General features: G+C 51.7%; 1 protein-coding gene across 1 annotated transcript in view; it reads right to left on the reverse strand.

Annotated features, from left to right (window-relative positions):
* Positions 1 to 19,274, reverse strand: part of RXRA (retinoid X receptor alpha) — a 113,958-nt gene that overhangs the window by 11,198 nt on the left and 83,486 nt on the right. Inside the window, exons 5-6 of the mRNA XM_042786728.1 lie at positions 7,170 to 7,339; positions 1,329 to 1,458 (exon numbers count right to left, since the gene is read on the reverse strand). Of these exons, the coding sequence (XP_042642662.1) occupies positions 1,329 to 1,458; positions 7,170 to 7,339 (300 nt within the window). The remainder of the gene's footprint in view (positions 1 to 1,328; positions 1,459 to 7,169; positions 7,340 to 19,274) is intronic.

Genomic DNA, 19,274 nt, shown 5'->3' on the forward strand with positions numbered 1-19,274 from the left:
TGGCAGTTCCTATGTTTTGTGTTGACACAAATACCTTGCACTTGGTTCTTAAAGCACTTTCCTGCTCAATTTCATGGAAATTCATTTTGGGGCACATGCTTTCTACACTAAGAAGCCAAGAATGCTGCCATCAAGGTGGATCAGCAGTGTCTTGTCTACAGAATCCATTAACCTGGGGACAGAAGAGTGCAGAAAGAGGAGCACACACCCTGCAGGGTTTTCCCCTCTTGAATTCCCTGAAAAAGTGCGTTTTGGGCAAACAAAAGGAACTTTTTCAAACTACCAGGGACTTCAGAGTTCTTAGCTTGCTCAGGTTTGGCTCCCGAGCTGGTTTGCTCTGGGTAGCTCTTCAGCTCGCCCTGCTTTGAGGCTGCACTTCTGCTCTACACCAGACTCCTCCATCGTTCCCTTCTGAATTCCCCTGCCTACTTTGAGTAGCCACGGTCGGTGTCTCTCATTGCCAAGCAGAGAGCTGGGTGCCACTGCCAGTCGTCAAGGTCTCCTCATTTCCTCTCCCCGTCTCCCCGTTCACATGGAGTTTGTCATTTGCTGGAAGCAGCTTCATGTGTCCCACTGACAACTTGCCTTCCTCTTTCTTTAAGGGAGCAAAGCTCTCCACTGCATCAAGACAAAGCCTTTTTAATCACTGATCTGATGATTGGAGCTATGCAAAGAGCTTCGTGCCCCAAACACACCCTGGTCAAGCTCTGCTCTTGATTTCTTGCTCTCCCTGGTCTCTGTGCATAACCTGCCAGTAGTAGGGGCTTATATACTCGATGGAAGAAGACCCTTTTCACAGCTAACTGCTTTTTACCTCCTAAAGCCTCTGCTCCTGCAGACCCCCTGCTGTACAAGGAAATTTAAAATAAGCCTGGAGAATTTTATTTTCATCTTGGTGGGTGGGAGAAGGAGGTTGATACATTTTTCTCCCCTTTCTGGTTTTAATTATGATCAAACATTTTAGTTTCATGCAATTTCATGGAGTCCCAAGCCCACTTGGTCTTTCAAGTCTCAGCTTGGGAGGAAGGCAGCTGCCTTGGTTTAAATCACCCAACACACATCTCCAAGTGCCTCGCTCATCAGAGATGAAGCCAGGCCATTTTTCAGCCGATTGGCAGCCAGTGCAACATTTTAGATTACATTCAGCAACACATCCCTTGGGGCTGTTAAAATCCTATTTAGCAACTGAATTATCAGAGGCTATTGCTCAGAATCCGCTAGTGGTTTTCGGGTTGGTGGGGACCTAAATCTAAGCGTAATGCCTGTCACCGGTGAGGTGTAGCACTCCCACGGCCCTGTGCCGGAGCCTGGGGATGGTTCCCACTCACCTGCTCTGAGCAAGATGACCTGGTCGTCCAGGGGCAGCTCGGAGAAGTGAGGGATCCTCTTGGCCCACTCCACCAGGGTGAAGAGCTGTTTGTCTGCTGCCTGGCATATGTTCGTCACCGGGTCATTGGGCTGCCAAGAAAAGGAGATTGAAAGGCTTGGAGAAGGCAGAGCAAGGAGATGAGGAGAGGCTGGAGGAGCAGCTGAAGGGCCTTGCTGCAGGGAAGGACCCCAAAGTCAGGAGCACCCCAGAAGTGGACATTATCAGTCACAGGGAAAGGAGGTTGTCTTGGCTTCTCGACCACATGATTTTAAATAGTTTTTAGCAAGCTCCAAATCATGAACCAGGAGTGCTGAGACCCAATATCCATCACACTGACTAATGAACCAAACGAGCTCCAGACTAGGGAAGGACAGGCTCCTGCACCCGTGCAGCACGCACATTCCCTATGCCAGCATCTCCCAGCTTGATAAACCAGCACCAGAGGGGGCATTACAGAAAAAAGAGAAAAACCTGTTCCTTTGAAATATTATCTAGTAACAAAAACCATATGCTCTCAAGGAGGACAGTCAGCCTAAACACACCAAATCCGTGTTTAAAGGAACTGCTAACAGCTCAAGTGGGCTTGTGATTAGGAACTGGAAGAGCCTGTCTAACCCTGGCAAAGACAGACCTCGCTAGCACAAGTGTGTATATAGGGCTTACCTCTCTGGACAGGGATGTATGAGCCCCTCCACATATCCCACTGTAATCCCTGCTGATATCTAGCAGCTTTGACTGTACGATTATTTTTCTTCCATGTCCTTAAAAGAGCAGTTTCCAAATCGGAGGAGGAGTGTTTACTTCACCCCTGGATTGCAGGGGGAAGGGGTGTGAATGCAGAGGCAGAGCAGACACCAACGCCAGCGTAACCTCTCTCTCCTGCAAGTCTCACTTTCAGCAGGACAAGATCCATTCCTCAACACAAGCTGGCCGTGCTATGGCAAACCCCTCTCAACGAGGGCCACACTGATAAGCCTCACACCTACCCCCCCAGAGCCATAAACCCAGACCCCTGCCCAGTCCCTCCGCTGTCCCCTGGCAGCAAACACAAACCCTGTGCTTCCATGGCCAATGTCTCCCCTTCTCCAGGCTTAAAATAACCAGCATCTGGCAAGCTCGGGGGCACCTGCTTTCAAAGCATTTTCACCTGTTGTGTGCAGAGATGGATGGGAATGGGCTCGCATTCAGCAGCGCAGCTGAGGAGCAGGGAGCATCATTATGGGGATTTCCCCCTCCTTGCTCTGCCCATCTCCAGCAGCTCCCCAAGGCATGCATGGGCAGGGGAGTCTCGCTCTGAGGGAGCTTCAGCATCTTCCCTGGGGACAGGGATGTGAGTGTGCCCTGGGCTTTTCCGTGGCAGAGGGAGATAAGACAGGATTTCCTCTGGACAACAGGAAAATCCTAAACCGGGTGTGAGGAGGAGCTTTGTGGGGTGAAGTGCTTCACTGGAAACACAGGGAATGTTGGCATTCGGAGGCGTTTGTGGGAAGGGTGAGGAAGGGACACCCGTGGCCCAGGCTGTAGGAACATCACCAGCCTCAAGTCATCTGAGTTCGGTCAGCAAGCTGGAGCAGGAGGTGGAGAACCCAGGTGTCCCAGCTCCCCCAGAGCGGGATGGGGATGGACCCCGGCATGTCCCGGAGGGGTCATGGTTTAGGGGAGACCCCATGCTCCAGCTAGAACCTGACCCACAAAGCAACAGGCGCCTGCACAGCCCCATGAAAGGGGTATTTTAGAGAAGTTAGATGTTTCTGCCAAAGCTTTCATCAAGGGTTGCTTCTGGGCAGGTTGTCACCGTCTCGAGGACTTGCCCTGATGCAGCAAGCTGGGCTCCGTGTCCCCCAGCCCAGGCTGTATCACTGCTGCTCTGCAGGCAGCACAGGCTGTGCCCAGCCTTTGGTGCTTCATACAAAGCCTCAACAAGGGGCTCAGCCTTCAATTACACCTCAGATGGCAGTTCCTAGAACCACCGTGGAGCTTCCAGGCAGAACTTAATCACCACAGCTTGAGAGGCAGCTAAAAGTATCATCCCTGCAGGCCGAAAGGGCCCTGTCTCCAGGAGGGGATCTGCAAAGCAGTCCTAGAAACCCTCCCCGAGCATGGTAAGCAAATCCCCTCCTGCAGTAAATAGCAAGGGCACGGTGCCGGAGTGTGACAGAATGAAAGGACATGCAGGCACCTGATCCCTCTGGAAAACCAGAGCTTGGAGACATCTTCCAGAAAATTGTGACTTGAAACCAGCCGCTCAAAGGCCAATTAAGAGCTAATGGGGCTAATGCCTCTCAGTTACAGGCTTTGCCTTTCAGTGGCCAAGGAGCCCATCCGAGGTGGTGTTTGCACTGCAGGAGCCCAGCTTCACCGCTGGCGGGGACGCAGGGCAGAGGCAAACCCATCCCTGCACCCTGTCATACTGCCCAGGGACAGGCACCTGCTGAGGGCGTACAGCCTGTCCCCAGCTCCTGAGGGACAGGGATCACACAGGATCTGGGGGCTTCCTGGGGGACACAGTGTGAAGGAATCCCATAGCCATGATCATTTACAGCCTGTGGGAACCTCCCAAAAGGGTTTAGTCCCTTTGCCAGGGTCAGAAGCCAGACAACCATCTCAATTAGCAGCGATCTGCGGCAGCTGAAGAGTTGTTATCAGGGGCTCACCAGTGCAATTACTTCAAGTGAGTGTTTTGGTGATGGTCTATACCACCAAGACGCTAGTCTTGGCACTCTCCTACCACCCAAGACAGGAGAGCAGATTTGCCGGGGCACATCCCTCTGTCTTCTGCTTTCTGCCTGGCTCAGCATCCTTCCTCATCCTGTCCGTGCCACTCGCAAGGATCACACCCCACTGTCCTTCCCCTTCCCCATCAGGGGCTTCAAACCATGAACGTAGCCCATCTTCTCCGGTGCCAACCAAGGTGTCAGGACAGAGCCATGGGTCCCCTCCCTGGACACAGAGCACCACACTTCACCAGCAACAACGTGTTTAGATACCAGGGCTGCTGGAACAGCTCACAGGCTGCAGCCCCCCTGCCCTCCCCTTTTACCAGCTCCGAGGACTGTGCTGAAGCCCCACAGTTGGGTCTCCCACTGTCCTAGGGTGGAAAAAATCAGTGCCAGTGCCAGCTTGGCAAAGCAGAAGGACGTCCCTCAACCAGAGTTGGGATCTCTGCTCTCAGAGCAGCCAGGGCACCATGGCACGGGGTGACAGTCATAGACAGGAGAGCATCTGAGAGAGGAGGGTGTTAACTCCTGCAGCAACCTGCCACCTCCGTCCCGGCCCAGCAGAGCACGGTGCAAATGGCCTTGAAAGCTCTGGAGCTCTCCACCTCACCGGCAGCGTTCAATGCAGATGGACCAAGGTGCAGGGACACAAATAAAAGGACCCAACACACCAGGCTAATAGAAAACAGCTTGGTTTTTACCCCGTGTCTGCAAGGGACCGAATTTGTCTGCCTTTCCATCATGTGGGCTCTCTGGGGAGGGCTGGGAGGAGGGCAGCTTCTCCGTCTTCCCTCGCCTCATCCGGTGGCCTCGTCACTGCGAGCTGCTGATCTCATACATCTGCTAAACCTGCTACAAATGTCACCTCATCGACAGAAGCCGCTTGACAATAATAGGGCATTTCAACAAGCCTCCTGCTTCTATTTAGATGCAACACACATCCTTGTTCACAGTAATGCGTGTTGAATTATGCAGGAACCAGCTTTCAATTTGCTACAAGAGGCTGAGGAGACGCAGTGCCAGACGAAGCCATTTATTTCAGCTCGCTCTCTGGGGTTTGTTTTCAAGTCAGCACAACATGCTGGCTACAACTCCCCTGAAGTATTTTTAATCCTGATAGCCGTCGGAGCCTCACCGAGCCCCTCAGCTAACCATGGCTGAGCTGCCTCCTCCAAAAAAATCCCCTTGCAGCCTCACAGCGACGGGACCCTCCAGCTGGAGGGCATCGCTGCCTGCAGATGCGACTGGGCTCTCAAATGCAGGGGAGCACCATGGCCTTGTATCCACTTTGGGAGAATTTCACTGAGGAATCGTCTCCCTCCGCAGCAGGAAGCCTTACGCACTGAAAAACGTCACCTAGCAAGCCAGCCATGAAGTGTCCTTGTAGGTAAAGGCCAAAAAGAGCATCCCATAGAGGCAATCAAGACAGGACTCCTAGGAGGAGCAGCTTGACTCTGTGTTCTCCTGTCAATCCCTGCCTAGCTCAATCCTCCAAGAAAGAAAGAGATAAAGTATTATTGTAGCAGAAAATAAATACTGCAGGAGACTTTCCACTTGCTAGAAATAGCTGCATTTCATCATCTCAGCCTCACAGACACCTAGCATAAGAGCAATAAGAAATGCAGAGGGCTATTTCAGCGTATGATCCTGATCTGGGTTAGCCATCCTGCACCCTTGCAGAGCCCCAGCTGCACCTCTGTGCCCCCCCGAAGGACTGCTAGGCAGCCAGGAGATGCTCCCCGCTCCAGCCTCACCCCCCCCAGCAGCAAGGCTAGAAACAGCTACCAGGGTACCGGGGTAATTTATACCCTCCTGCAGCCCCGATGACCGCAGTGGTGTGTCCCCCCCCTACTACCAGAGCGTGCCTGTGGGATGGGGGTGTGCCTGCCAGGAGGCATCGCCATAAGGTAAATGGGAAATTCAACCTGTGCAGCTGACCCCGGCCCCAAAAGTGCACATGGAGATTTATTTTTTTCCTCTCCCCCTTCCATCTCTTTGCTTGAGACTTCCCTGTCCCTCAGCATCCCAGGGCTCCCCCCGTGTACCCAGGGGTGGGGGTAATTAGCCCCACTCCTGACCCTACTGCTACAGTCGGTCACCTCAATTGTAGTCCTACCTTTCAGAAGCATTCCTCTGTTCCCACTACTTTCATGGGAACAAAGGCTGTTGAGGAATGGGGACAGCACCCTAAATGCTTCCTGCGCTGGGCAGCAGGTACTTGCTCTGCAGTAGGGTTTTATATGAGGGCTTTGCATAGAGTCTGTCCCAGAATTTCAGAGGATAGCTTGGTTCTCACATTTGGAGGTAGCTGCTTTGCAGGGAGGCTTTCTCTAAGCAAGGCTATAACCTGCTGATAAGGGGATCTCTTAGGAAAGGGATCAAGACAGTTTCCCTCATCACAGCTTCTCACTCTTGCTGTTTCCCTGTCAGCTATCTCTTGCTTACCATGAGGTCCTGCTAGAGCCCCGATGCTTCGAGCAGGCCCAGTTATAATGCAAGCTTCTAATGGGAAAGGAACTTGAAAGCAAACTTCTCAGCAAACTTCTTCAGATTTTCTCTTCTTAGAGCCAAGCAGCTGTATAATTCTGCACCTGAAAAGTCACACCCTAATTTTACAGCTCTTATCTCTTTACACTTCAGCCACACAGGTCTGTTTACTGGCTTGATTGGACTCTGAGCTCTTCAGAGCATGGAGTGTCTTCCTGCCTTTTAGCACCGAGGGCTGTTAACTAAAATAAAATCTTCTCCGTGGGCCCTCCTCATTATGCCTTAGAGCATCTGTTCCTTCCCTATGGCTGTGAGACAGAAAAGTACCAATGCTGGTGGTTGCGCAGGGGCAGAGGGTTTTGCTTCGCAGGGGTAGAGGGATTTGCTTTCCTCCTGCTTCCAGCTAAGCTCACATACGGTGTCTACAGCAGAGCTAAGAGGTTGCATTTCCGAGCTCTATTTCTTTTCCCATAAGTTAACCCCTCTCTGACCTAGGCTCGCTGCTCCATGCTAGGTCAATCCCGATGCCCCACAGGTCATCCCTTGTGTCCCAAGTGCCCAGGATGGGGTTGGGGCCAAGGGGAGAGGTGCCTTACCGAGCTTGGCGTCAAGCCCATATTTGCTTCAATGTACGTCTCTGTCTTTGGCTCCACCGCGAGTTCAGCTTCCAAGATCTTTTCCACGGGCATGTCCTCGTTGGCGCTACTTGTCGACTCCACCTCGTTCTCGTTGCGGTCCTTCCCCCGCTGCCTCTCCTCCTGGACAGCTGGAAGTGGACACAGAAGGGACAGTGTCACTCTAGGGCCCCTGGCCATCGTGTCATGGGCTGAGCCGGGACCCCAAAGCTCCACGGGGCTACAGGTGTCACTTAGCCATGAAAACCTAAAGCATCCTCAGATCTGTAGGATCACACAAACATCTGATGTCTTGTTCTCCCACCTGACCTTTCCAGCAGAGTGGTCAGTGAGTCTCGAGCTTGGATATAGTCCAAGGGGGTGTGAGGTTTGGGGAAGCTGCCGAGCAGCCCTGGCCTGGGAGAGCTGCTCCGTGCGTGCTCCCCTGGGAGCACGGCAAGGAAACTCCCCTTTCTGCAGAGAGAGAGGTCCTAGAAACAAAAAGGTTAAAGACACATGCTGAAAAGCAAAGGAAGCTACACAGCGAGTCACCACGGGAGAGGGAAATGGATAGGTGAAGTGGTAGCACAAGGGAATCCTAAAGAAAAGAGAAATCGGTCAGTTTAAAGCGCAAGTCCAGAGTTCAACCGTCTTCTGAGCCTGCTAGTGCTGAATGTCCATGGAGGTCACATCATGCATCTAGTTCCCCTTCCCCGGCCCAGCAGTGATGCTGATGGCTGTCGCCAGGCTCCGTGGCAGGACGGTGCTGCTGCTCCCGTGGGACAGGAGCTGGGAGCAGGGATCTGCAGGCAGGAGCTCTATGCAAACCACCATCCTGTCTTTGGCTCTGGGCAATTTCTAGACAGGAGAGACCTGTCCCAAATCCTGTGTGGTAGGAGTAATCTAGGCAGAAGCATGTCACATGCTGATGAGTTAATGTCTGAGCAGCACACAGATGAAAAACACTTATTAGATGCTAATAACATTACTATTAAGGATCTCCCTTTGAAACGAGCACACAGGCTTTCCCTAAACCTGGAAAGTAGCTTTATGCAGACAGTTACACCAGTAACTATCTCCTTCTGAATCATCATGTTACGTACCCTAAATCGCCACTTTTTTGTTTCCACTCTTCCACACACTGTTGTTTCCCACAGTATGTTTTAGCCCAGTCTAGTTGAGAACAGCCCAAGCAACAGTTGTTTCCATCACTGGTCATGAGAGACAACTCCCTGAACTTCCCCAGCTCTTTGTTGAACACTGAATGAGGCATTCAGTATTGTAAAAGGCCTGCTATTTATTGACAATTATCCTAACACTTTACCTCTCTGCTGACTCTGAAGCTGGTTATGTGATTTTTAAGAGAAAGCAGCAGGGGCACAGGTATTGTTCTAGGGAAATCAGAGCTGTCTGTGACACAATAAGGCTTTTTAGGCAATCAGTGGGATCCGCTCTATGCCAAGTGCAGAAATAAAACCTAGAATATAAAACTTATTTCTTAAAAAACAGGAAATTAAGGCACATGCTAAAAGAGTCCTATATGGACGTTGATCCCATTAACCCAGCTCCCCCCCAGCACGCGAAGGCCTGGGGCTGATTTCCACCACTCGCCCTCCCCTCCTGCAGCAGCCGCCGGTGCAGCGTTGCTGTTTGCTGCACGTCAACACTGTTCAGACTCCTTCCACCTGAAAGCTGTTACGCAAAAAGCAAGAGGTTATTCTTCACAAACTGCTCTTAAGTTTATGGGTTGCAGAGGCTCCCGAGGCCCACGCGACGTTTTCTGCTTGGTCTGCCAGAGCAGGTAAACTGCTGCTGTCAGAGCTCAGATTTGTGTCATGGCTTTTGTCCATCTGGCTCTTGTCTGGCACGGATTCTTCACTTTTTCAGGCCAACATAAAATGCTGCTTAAATTTTCTCCCCCCACCCCTACTCCTGCTTTCTCAGTCATCAAAAGGCTAGAAATTTTTGTTTAATGCCAACCCTTCTTCAACAGCACAGATGCATCAAAACTCCTTTGGGCACATTAGAAGAGATAAAACACCTACTAAATAACAGAAAAGCCTAAGAGAAAGGCAAACCCGCAACAAATGGGATTTTATAAAATGACTTAAATGCCAAAGACCTGATGCACAGTCGCAGCAGGTCTCAAGGATAAAGGCGCAAAGCGTGGTTCCCTGCTCTGAGATCAACCACCTCCACTGCCGGGGCCACTCTGCCGGGAAGGGGTGTTAGTCCAAAAAACACATCCTCTTGCCCTGCTGCCAGTGACTTAGCTGGACACTGGGATTTGTGGGAAAGCATTGCAGAGGTCTGGGGTGACAGGGGCTACTTAAAGCCTTAAATCTGCAATTCTCAACCTCATCAAAACTAACAGTCTCATTCTTGGGGGTGAAGAATCAGAGGCACTTAAAGGGTCATAGGAGAGTGACTCTTACGGGTCATCACGACAGCATTTGCTAGTGATTAGGCTGAATTTAGCTGATACAAACAATAGACTGAAGAGACAGATGGAAAGAGATTATGCATGTAAGTAGTTATTTCTATTGATCTGTGCTTTGAGCTGCTGCACCAGAAAGTTGGTGCTGCTGCTCGCTGCGGAGCTGGTCAGCAGAAAGCTGACTCATCCCAGCCTGCCGAGCCCCACGCAAAACCCCTGACACGCGCCCCGGCCCAGCTGGCTGCCGCGGCGCTGACACACCAGCCGGAGCAGACGGCGTATTCCCACCAAGTAGGTCAGGTCCAAAGATAAACCCAAGCCCTTGCCGGGGAGAGTGTTACCTGCTTTGCTACCCCCGTGTTTCCAAGACCAGACGGCCCTCTCCAAAGCCAGGACAAGCCTGGCATCGCTTTGCAATCCCCCCCTTGCAGCTTGGATGACCTCCATCCATCCCGTCCCCGGCTCTCTGGGCTGCAGGGAAGCAGTGACTGCTTCCCAACACCGAGCTCAGAGACGCCGCTATCCTCCCTTCCCTCCACGCACAGGCCTTCACCAAGGTGTGCACCCGCAGGACGAAGTGGCTGTGCTACATGAAATTCAGTTGTTGCCCGCTCACAGGACCCACGTTACCAGGCGTTTATGAACCCGACCTGTTCCTCCCTCGGAAACGATGCAGGCTGCTCTCCCAGCCCTGCTTTTTGGATGTAGCTTTTGGGGATGCCTGCGAGGCAGTGACCCCTCTAGATGTGGACTCAGTTGTAGATGGTATTTTCTCTCCCTACAGGCAGCTCAAGGAATGAAGTGGGAACAGCTTCATTCTTCATGTGAGCAACAGGTTCGCCCCTGCAACAGCTCTGTGCCTGGCCCTGGCGTACAGCTGCCAGCGCAGACATGAACTCCCTTCCAATGGTCATCTTACTGTCACCTCGTTCTTCCCAGGTGTGGCACTCCCAAAGTCCCTCTTCAGGATGCAGAGGTTCAATTAATTTCCTATCTAGTGTTTCCACTTTCCTAGTTTCAGATTCACCCCCAAGCACCACAAAGCTCCAGGGGTGGCATGCCCAACACGTTTTCCTGAAAGACGCAGGGATTTGCAGTCAGCATTCAAGACCTTTGCACTCTGTGGGTTCCAAGACTTGGCCTCTCCTGCAGATGCAGCCATCCGTGCAGTCCGTGCTTCAGAAGCTCAGCAGAATGGAAAGGACATCAAAGATGCAAGGAGCAGGCCAAAGTGTCCAAGAGCTGCCAGTCGTCCAGCTTCTTAGCAGAGTCCTCCACGTCTCTGATCTTCACTGGCAGAAGCCCAGTGGTACATGTCTGCAATTCGCTGCCATCAGTATTTCCCCTGACAAGCTGGTGCTCCTTCTTGGGAGAGATGCTGAGGGACACATCACCATTTCAGAAAAGAACAGGGACTGTGTTTCTTGAGATGTAGGAAAAAATAGCAGGTGGGGTAGGAGGAAGGCAAGAAGAACCAAGTATTCAAGCAAATCAGCTTTTTTTTTTTTTTTTTTTTTTTTAAGTCATGCAATATGGGATGTTTATGTGAAGGAAAATCTTCGGGAGTGACGAAATGCCTCACCATAAAGACCTAGGACCTTATCTCTGGAGTCCACTCCCCACTCCCACTGGGGATTAGTCAGATAAACCACGGTGGAATGACAAAAATACATTTTTCAAATGGATCTGGTTTGGGAGCTGGGTTTCTTTGTGGCTTTGTTTTTTACTTATCTTTTTAAAAAAAAAATACAAATGTGGCAGCTGCATGGCAGCTTGTGTGGTAATATTGAAATGGGAATACCTTGTTCTTCTTGGCTTCCCAGAAGTCTTGTGCGCCGGGATGGATGGTGCTCCATCCCTGTAACACAGTAAAATTTAGAAACAGAGATCATTATATCATTTGGTTCCTGTTGCTTCTGCTGGATTTTTCTCTTCCTTTCGTGTAAATTGTAAACTCACAGGTTAAAGACAAAAAACCAGAAGGGTTCTGCGACTGGCTCCTGCAACCCGAATTCTCCCTTGTGGCACAATCGATGTATATTTGGGAAAAAAATATATATTCTCAATTCTAGAGAGGCCACAAGATGCTTCTCCCTCCTGTCCCACATGTGACGCTTCGTAGGATTAGCAAGGACAGGACACAGCGTGGCAATCCAGGGGAGCTGGCTCTGCTGCTAGCTCCCTTCTCTTGCTCCTCATCGATGTCCCCCTCTGCACCGTGCCCTTCTGCTTAGCTGGGTGCATAAGGAGACATTCAGCTTCTCTTCAAGAGGACCTTGGGACAAGGATTAAACTACAGAGTGCCCGTGACAACAAGGCACTTGACAGCGTGACCTACAAGGACCTTCCCAAACCTTGGGCTCTCCTGCTCTCACTGCAATAAGATGGTGATAACGAGGTGATGGGCTGGAGAACATCTCCCCGCTGTTGCGGGCTGAGCGGCTGCTCAGCAGGAGGAGGAGGGAAAGGCTGGCAAGGGCTCTGCAAGACCAGCGTGGCCCTCCTGCCTCCCATGGCACTCAATTCCTGCCCCAGCAGACAGGCTTGTTTGGAAAAACTACAGGGCTTGTCTCGGATGGATGAGGGGGAGCCATCCAGAAGAGCCCATGTCCTTGTCCTTCCACCTTACCGCCCGGGCTGCAGGTGTTAGACGGGATCCACTTAGGACCGTGGTGTTCCCAGCAATGCTGATTTTTCCAGTCATGAGGGTAGCACAGCATTTGATCAGCGGTGTGGGATCTATTAATCTTAAAAGTAGAAGGTGAGACGGGCATATTGCTTGCTGCAACCCAGAAAACACTGTCCTGCGAGGGAAAGCAGTCCCAAGCTGTTGTTACACCAGCCCTGTCTACCACGCCGTGTTTTCAGAGATGAGCTTCCGTGCACTCTCCTCTGTGCTGATGGCTGTGCCAATGCTTTTATTTTTCTTCAAGGAGATTCACACGGTTGAGAGGTTTTCTAGTCTGATTTTCTTAACATAAGGGAAGCATTTAAACCTTGCAATCCACTTGAGGAGAAATGTTGTAGTCAAAGAGCTCTGAGGCAGCCCCACCTTCGCCAGCTATGTCTCAGCTGAGCCAAGGACAGAAGCCCGTGTTTTCCACAGCACCTGATGAAGAGGCTCTCATGTTATTCTGCTTGATTCGGCCTGGACTTGCCTAAGGCTGGTTGCTGTCATTTTTCATCTCGAGCTTCTCCAGCCCATCTGCGCTTCCCCAGCCTATGGTACAGCAAGATAGGGAGCTCCGTGTGTCAAGACCACTTCTTGGTGACCTCTCTAAGAACCAAAACGTCTTGTCCCATGGACTGCAGACGAGCCTCAGCTGCCTGGGTCCAAGGGCTGATAGGCAAAAATGCCAGGTCCATCCTCTGACAGTGTGCACATCACCACTGGACGCCTTGCCTTTGCTCGTGGTGCAGCATCCGATGGCGAAATAAGCAGGTCTGAGTCCAAGGCACAGTGAGCAACCCAACCCAGCCCAGCTGCCCAAACCAACCAGCACGGGTGGCTGCTGTTGAATAATGAACTTTCCAGCTGCTGGAGAAGCAGCTGCTCTGGGGAGGACTTGGAGGACGCTGCTGAGAAGCCACTGCAGCATCCCCAACCCCTGCCGCTTCAGCACAAGCCTTGTGATGAACGTCGCTAAGTCCCTGCTCTTTGAGGCGTGGGAACACCCCAGAATCCCAATCCTCCAGCAAAAGCTGTTTCCTTTTTAAGCCTTGGGCTCGTGGAGAGAAACCTGATGCTGTGATCTGCAGACTAATTAAGTTTAAAAAAAAAAAAAACCACAACAAAACAAGATGCCAAGTGCATGCTCTGTTTTTAAAGCCTGGTCATAGATGCAATGTGGGCGCTTGCAGCCGGGCCCCCCCACGCTGTGCCACGGCCACGGCCACGCTTGGTGGTCACTGTGCTTTTGTGCTGGAGGAATGTTAACGAGGGGAGGAAGAGGCACAAAGGGGACAGGATTTTCCACCCAAGCAGAGGCGTTTGTGAGAGCCCCCGTGGGTAGGAGCATCGCAGCCTTGTTTGTTTGGCAGGAGAGATGCGGACGCTACGGCGGCTCCTAATTACCACTCACCCAGCATTAATACAGATGAGCGCTTGTTTCTGTGACAAAAATCCACCCTTCCAGGAACAATAGCGTGGATGACTGGCTGGGGTTTGTTTCTTTTCATGGGGGACGAGGGGGAAGGATAATTCACTCCCACCCAAAATGGACTGAATTTTTTTTTTTTTTTTTCTGAGGGACAGATCCAGTGTCTGGAGTCCCTGGGCACGGGGAACCTGGCACTGCGGGGAGCAGGCACCGATGCTCAGCCCATTTCTCAGGCGATGTGAAAGCTGTGGGCGAAGAGAAGATGCAATTTTTGGCCTTGGCTCTCCCGTTCCTCTTTGCACGCTCTGATCCTCTCCCACCTTTGTCCCTTTTTCTCCTTTCCATTCTCCAGCAGATGCAGGGACCCACAAAGCAAACTGGGATGATGACGCTCTCCAGACCACTCCAACCTGGATGCATTTTGGGGACATGCCCCTCCGTCTCCAGGGCACACCACCCTCCTCCTGGAGAGCCCGGAGGCTCTGGTGGCCTCCACAACCCGAATTTATGCCACAATAGCTGAGGAAACCAATTCAGAGAGTGGTTCTTCTGCTTTGCTTTCGTGTTCCTCCTTTTTTTTTTTCAATGATGCAGCTTTCTACTACTGTAAATAACCTCAAAAGCTGAGAAATGAGAAATAAATGGCGGTGTTTTCTCCAACATTTCCAAATGAATACTTCATTTTTTTAAGCTGGGCAAAATATCACCCTGATGATAAAAAAAATGTAACTTCAGAGTGTAAAAAAGAGGATCGAGACCTTTGTATGCCGTCAGTCCACATGGGGGACAGCTCAGGAAAACAAGAAGAATCGCTAGCTCACTTTACTCTCAAAAGCTGGACACTGCAAAGTACAAGCAACAGCAACACTGCTAAAGCAATGAGAAAAAAATCACAAACCAAACTCCTTTTCTCAACCTAAGTGTATCCTTAAAAACAAAAAACAAACCTGGCATCATTTAACCAGCTGGTTTAAAGAGCAGCACTTTAAAAGGATATATGAAACAAGCTCATTAAGCTGAAAGACATTTTCCATTCCCAAATTATTACTAAAAATAACCGTGCTCTTGAACTCTGCCCCTTCACTAGGATATGGCTACTTGCCTGCTTTTACATTGACTTGGACAAAGTGTTGGAGACCTGAATTCCTGCTCTTTCTCCTCAGAATCCTCTTGCTCCCGTTGGTCCCGAGGGATGCTCCAGGAGCCACGATGGCTCCAGGTCCGGGTGGTGCCGGGGGGATGCACAGCCACGGCAGGGGGATCAGGCACAGCTCCAGGACCGCTGCGTTAGTGCAGGAGCTGAGCTCCAAGTCACTCCAAGTTAAAACAGGGGGCAACTTCGGTCCCTCTGGACTGAGTGATGTACCTGAGCAGCTCCCCAGAGACATGCAGAGGTCTCCGAGCTCCAGACTAGAGTGGTGCCACAAGTCAAACCCCTCCTAGGTTAAACCCCTCAGCTCAACAGCAGTGCAAGCGAGAGGGGAAAACCAGCCTAAAACTCAGGGGAAGAGGAAGAATTATCTCAGGCTGTGAAGTTTAATGAAGTCTTGAAGTCAGAGATCAGGCACGTAACCGGACAGAAGATGTCCTGGATCCTCAGAGCCTGACTCTGGATCGTGTCATGGCAGCCGACGGAGGCAAGCTGCAGCCTTGCCGTACCCAGACCACCGCCGTTACGGCGTCTGTGCCTGGATTTAGGAACAATCTTGGGGGGTCAGCCGCAGCTGCCGGGGGGGGGAGGACAGCCTTCTGGCCTCCAGATGGGCTACGAGCTTCCCGGCAGAGATGCACCAACATCCATTTTGCCTAGTCGGCATCGAACGCCACCGTTAGCGCTCCGCAGCACGCTCGGGCTGCAGGCTTCAGCTCGGCAAGCGGTAGCCCTGTTGCCAAACTGGGGTTGCCCAGCAGGTCCTACGGAGACAGCCTGGCTCACCCCCAGGAGCCGCTCGTGTCCAGAGGCAGCGTTGGGGGAAGGAGAGGCGGGAGACGGAGCGGGGCCGGGCTGTGCCGGTTCCCAACGTCTGCTCCCTGTGAGCCGTCCAAGGGCGGCCGGCGGGAGCATGAGAAAGGGCTCCTCGCTGGTATTTCCTGCTCGCTGCGCGATCCGGCGGCGTTGCCAGCAACGGTGGGGCCGGGACCTCGTCGGACAAGATAGCGGCGTGCTGCAATGCGAGGCCACGGAGTCTGTAGTCTCCGACGACCCCCTTCGCTTCTGAAGTTAACCCCAGTTAATGGCACCGCACGCAAGTCGCCTGCACCCCGAGACCCTCAGTGTTTACTCCTCCCTCTTCACAAGACCTCTGCCTCCCTAACTCAAAGGCAGTTTCCACTTTTTCCCTTTAAAATAGAAGGCTGCTGATACGCAGACACCTTAGACCCTAATGAGTAACAGATCAAGCACAGAGTTATGCTTCTGGATACAAACAGCCACCCCCACAATAATAATCCCTGCATTAGTCAAGATCCCTGATGGTAATCTTAATTTTGTTGACTATCCGGTATTTAGTGGGAGACAGAATACAAAACCCAAAGCCTCACACAGCTGGCAGTAATTCATAGGGGAAAAATGTTCCCAGTTGCTTATTTATTATAGCTACAATACCTCAGAGTCCATGAGGCTCATTCACCCTAAGCACGGCGTCCGGATCTACCTTAAATGTTTTTAACAGGGAGCAGCAAGAAGAGATGCATGAGCCAGAAGGAATCTTCTGCTTCTGCAGGCTTTCACCCCTTTTAAACCAAGCCTCGTAGCCCTGAAGCAATCCCTTGTCCTTCCAGCAGTAGCCTGTGGCCACCCCTTGCCCCTCGCCTCCGTGGGTACGCTGCTCCCTCTGCCCTGGCCAGGCTCCTTCCCACAGCACATGGTCAAGGTCCATCCTGCCGGGTCTGCTCTCAGCACGTTCCCCTGGCGACCGCCCGGGTGTCAGGATCAAACCCTTCCAGAGCTCCATCAGCTGCCCCAGAGCTCCCTTTGGTGTAAGAGACCCTTGCCACTTACCCTTCTGGCACTGGGTTTTGGGTATGAATGTGGCCCTCGCCCCTCTTCTTCCCAGCATCACTCTGCAGGTCGCAGCACTGCTCGCCACCGTGCAGGATGCCTTTAACAGTTATTCTCTCACCTAAGCTGTAGTACTTCATTTAGAGGGTTTTACTGTACTTCCATGACATACAAATACCTTTGGGCTGGAGGAGAGATACTTCCCCAGCAGGAATCTGCTACGCCTTTATGTAGCTATAAATTAGGTCTCCAGAGCAAGATATTTTTTCGGGAAATGAGGCCCATTACCCTGGCTCTGTTACTTAAAATATGCAACAGTTTACACTAGAGGATAAAAAGCCAGCTATGTTTTAAGTGAGTATTTAGGCAAAAGGAATGAGCGATGCAGGATTTAGCCCGAAACTGTTCCCCAAATCAGAGGTGATGGGGAGGCAGCGGGACTGGTGCTAAGGACAAGGACAAGGCTTGGCTGGCGAAGTGGATGGGCAGCAGCAGTGAGCTGGGATGGATGCAATGGGAAGGAGACCTTTTTTTGACAAATTTGGTGGGTATCACATGTGAAACTCAAGAGCTACTCAAAACCAAAGCTCAGGGAAGTCTAACTTCTCATTTTCAGGTCTAGGACAACACCAGGACATCTCCCAGTCTGCCATGAGACACCGTGAATTTTTAGATTTATAACAAGAGAGCTTTATCTGGGGACCAGGGGAGTTACTCCAGCTCTCCTTACACGGGGATGACACCCCAAACATTTACTGACTGCCAGGGCACCAGCCTTCTGCCCTTCTCTGAAGCTGTCCTCGTGCAGCGCCGGTATCACATCAGCCAGCACCGCCTGAGCACAATTCTAGAGGTACGAAGATCCCATCTGTCACACTTTTAAATAATTGGCTGATCGTTATGAATTCATTTGGTATTCACTGTGATAATGTTAATCAAGATGAATTAATAGAGTCCTCATACTGTATGCACTCCCTGGGGAATTCCACCACCATTTAGAAATTAATTAATGGACCTATAATATTCGTGATGCTGCCCATGCAATCACCGTTAACAGGAGGCATGCAGCAGGTACCCGAGCACAGGATGTCAGTGCAGGCCACAGAGTTAAAGCATTACTGCAGGAGTTGCCTTCCCTACAGACGTCGGCTGAGACGTTCTAGGGGTCTGAAAGGAAAGTGGGTCTCCAGCTGCTGGTGTGAGGCTCCGGGGGGCGATGCCAGGGTAACGGGATGCTCCGTATCTATCGACACCTGCATTCCTCCCCTGAGAAGCAAGTGTTGCTGCTGAACACTCAGGAGGCTTCTTGGTTTTGTTTTGTTTTGGTTTGGTTTGGTTTTTATTTTTCAGTCTCCTGCGGTCGGAGATCAGACTTTCCTCCTCCTGCCACACATCTCCTGTGGGATCCAGTACACTCCATGGCTCTGCCCACCTGCAAAGCAGCCAGGGCAGTGCCAGCCCCCCCGCACACAAAGCACTGTGCCTGCGCTGTACCGCTCCTCTTTAGAGGCATTTTCTGAACGGCTCAATCCCTCCGTTTGAGACTAGAGGTCTGGTGGGCCAGAAAGCTTCATTTCTGAGCACCGAAGGGTTAAGTTCTGCAGGACCAAGGAGGTCCCCTGGGTGCCCTCGCCTCCCAGCCCACTGCAATCCCCCCCCCCCACACCAGAAGCAGAGACGGCTTTGACATTTGAAGACTCGGCGTGTTGTGGGTCCTTAGGTAACCCCGTAAATGGAGCGTGGCAGGGTCTGCTCAACACCCAGCGCAGCTCCGGCGCTGCCCTATTTAATCAATGCTCCAGACAAGACTAAGTGCTCCTCAAAGAGACCCGGGCTGGAGCGCTTCTCGCTGCAACCAGAGCGACTCGGCGGCAGAGGGATGGGTTTATCGGCCGGTCAGGGAGGCAAGAGTGGATCTGGATGTAAGAGGAGAAGGCAGAAGAGAACTGAGCAACACCACGGGGTCATTTTCACATCGTGTCTGGTAAAAAGCCTGTTTTGCCAGCAGTCTAAAACAGATGCAGTCAGCATTTAAAAGAGGCACTGCTGGGGAGTTTTACATCCTAAATTTAAATTCCAGTAAGAGGAGAGATATCTTTTACGAGACTGAATTTCTTTCTTCTTTCCAACGAGAAAAAAATCCAGTATTGCTACTGCTAGGGAATGCTGCTGAGTTAGAGCAGCTGGTGCTCGGCGCCAGTGCCCGAGCAGCGGACTCCGACGAGAAGGACGATTATTCTCCAGGTTTCCCTGCCCCTCCTGAGCAATGTGTACACTACAAACAGCACGCAGCTGGGACACGCGCAGGAGCCTCTCACCTCCCTGGTGATTAGTAACCAGTGAATTAAATGTGATCTTTATCTCGCCCATGTCCCCTGATCGGCTCCAGTTCTGCAGGGTGCAACACCCTGTGTTGCATGGAGAAAGAAGGGCCAGGCCAAGTGGCAGCGTTTGTCACCCAAAACGCGCTCGGCCCCGACAGCTTTTGCACCTCTGTTTGATGGGGCTCTGCAGGGAAAGGGAAGAGCTCAGTGTATTTGCCATTGCTA

Source organism: Tyto alba, unplaced genomic scaffold, assembly GCF_018691265.1.
Source record: "Tyto alba isolate M040663 unplaced genomic scaffold, T.alba_DEE_v4.0 Super-Scaffold_11, whole genome shotgun sequence".
Lineage (NCBI taxonomy): Eukaryota > Metazoa > Chordata > Aves > Strigiformes > Tytonidae > Tyto > Tyto alba.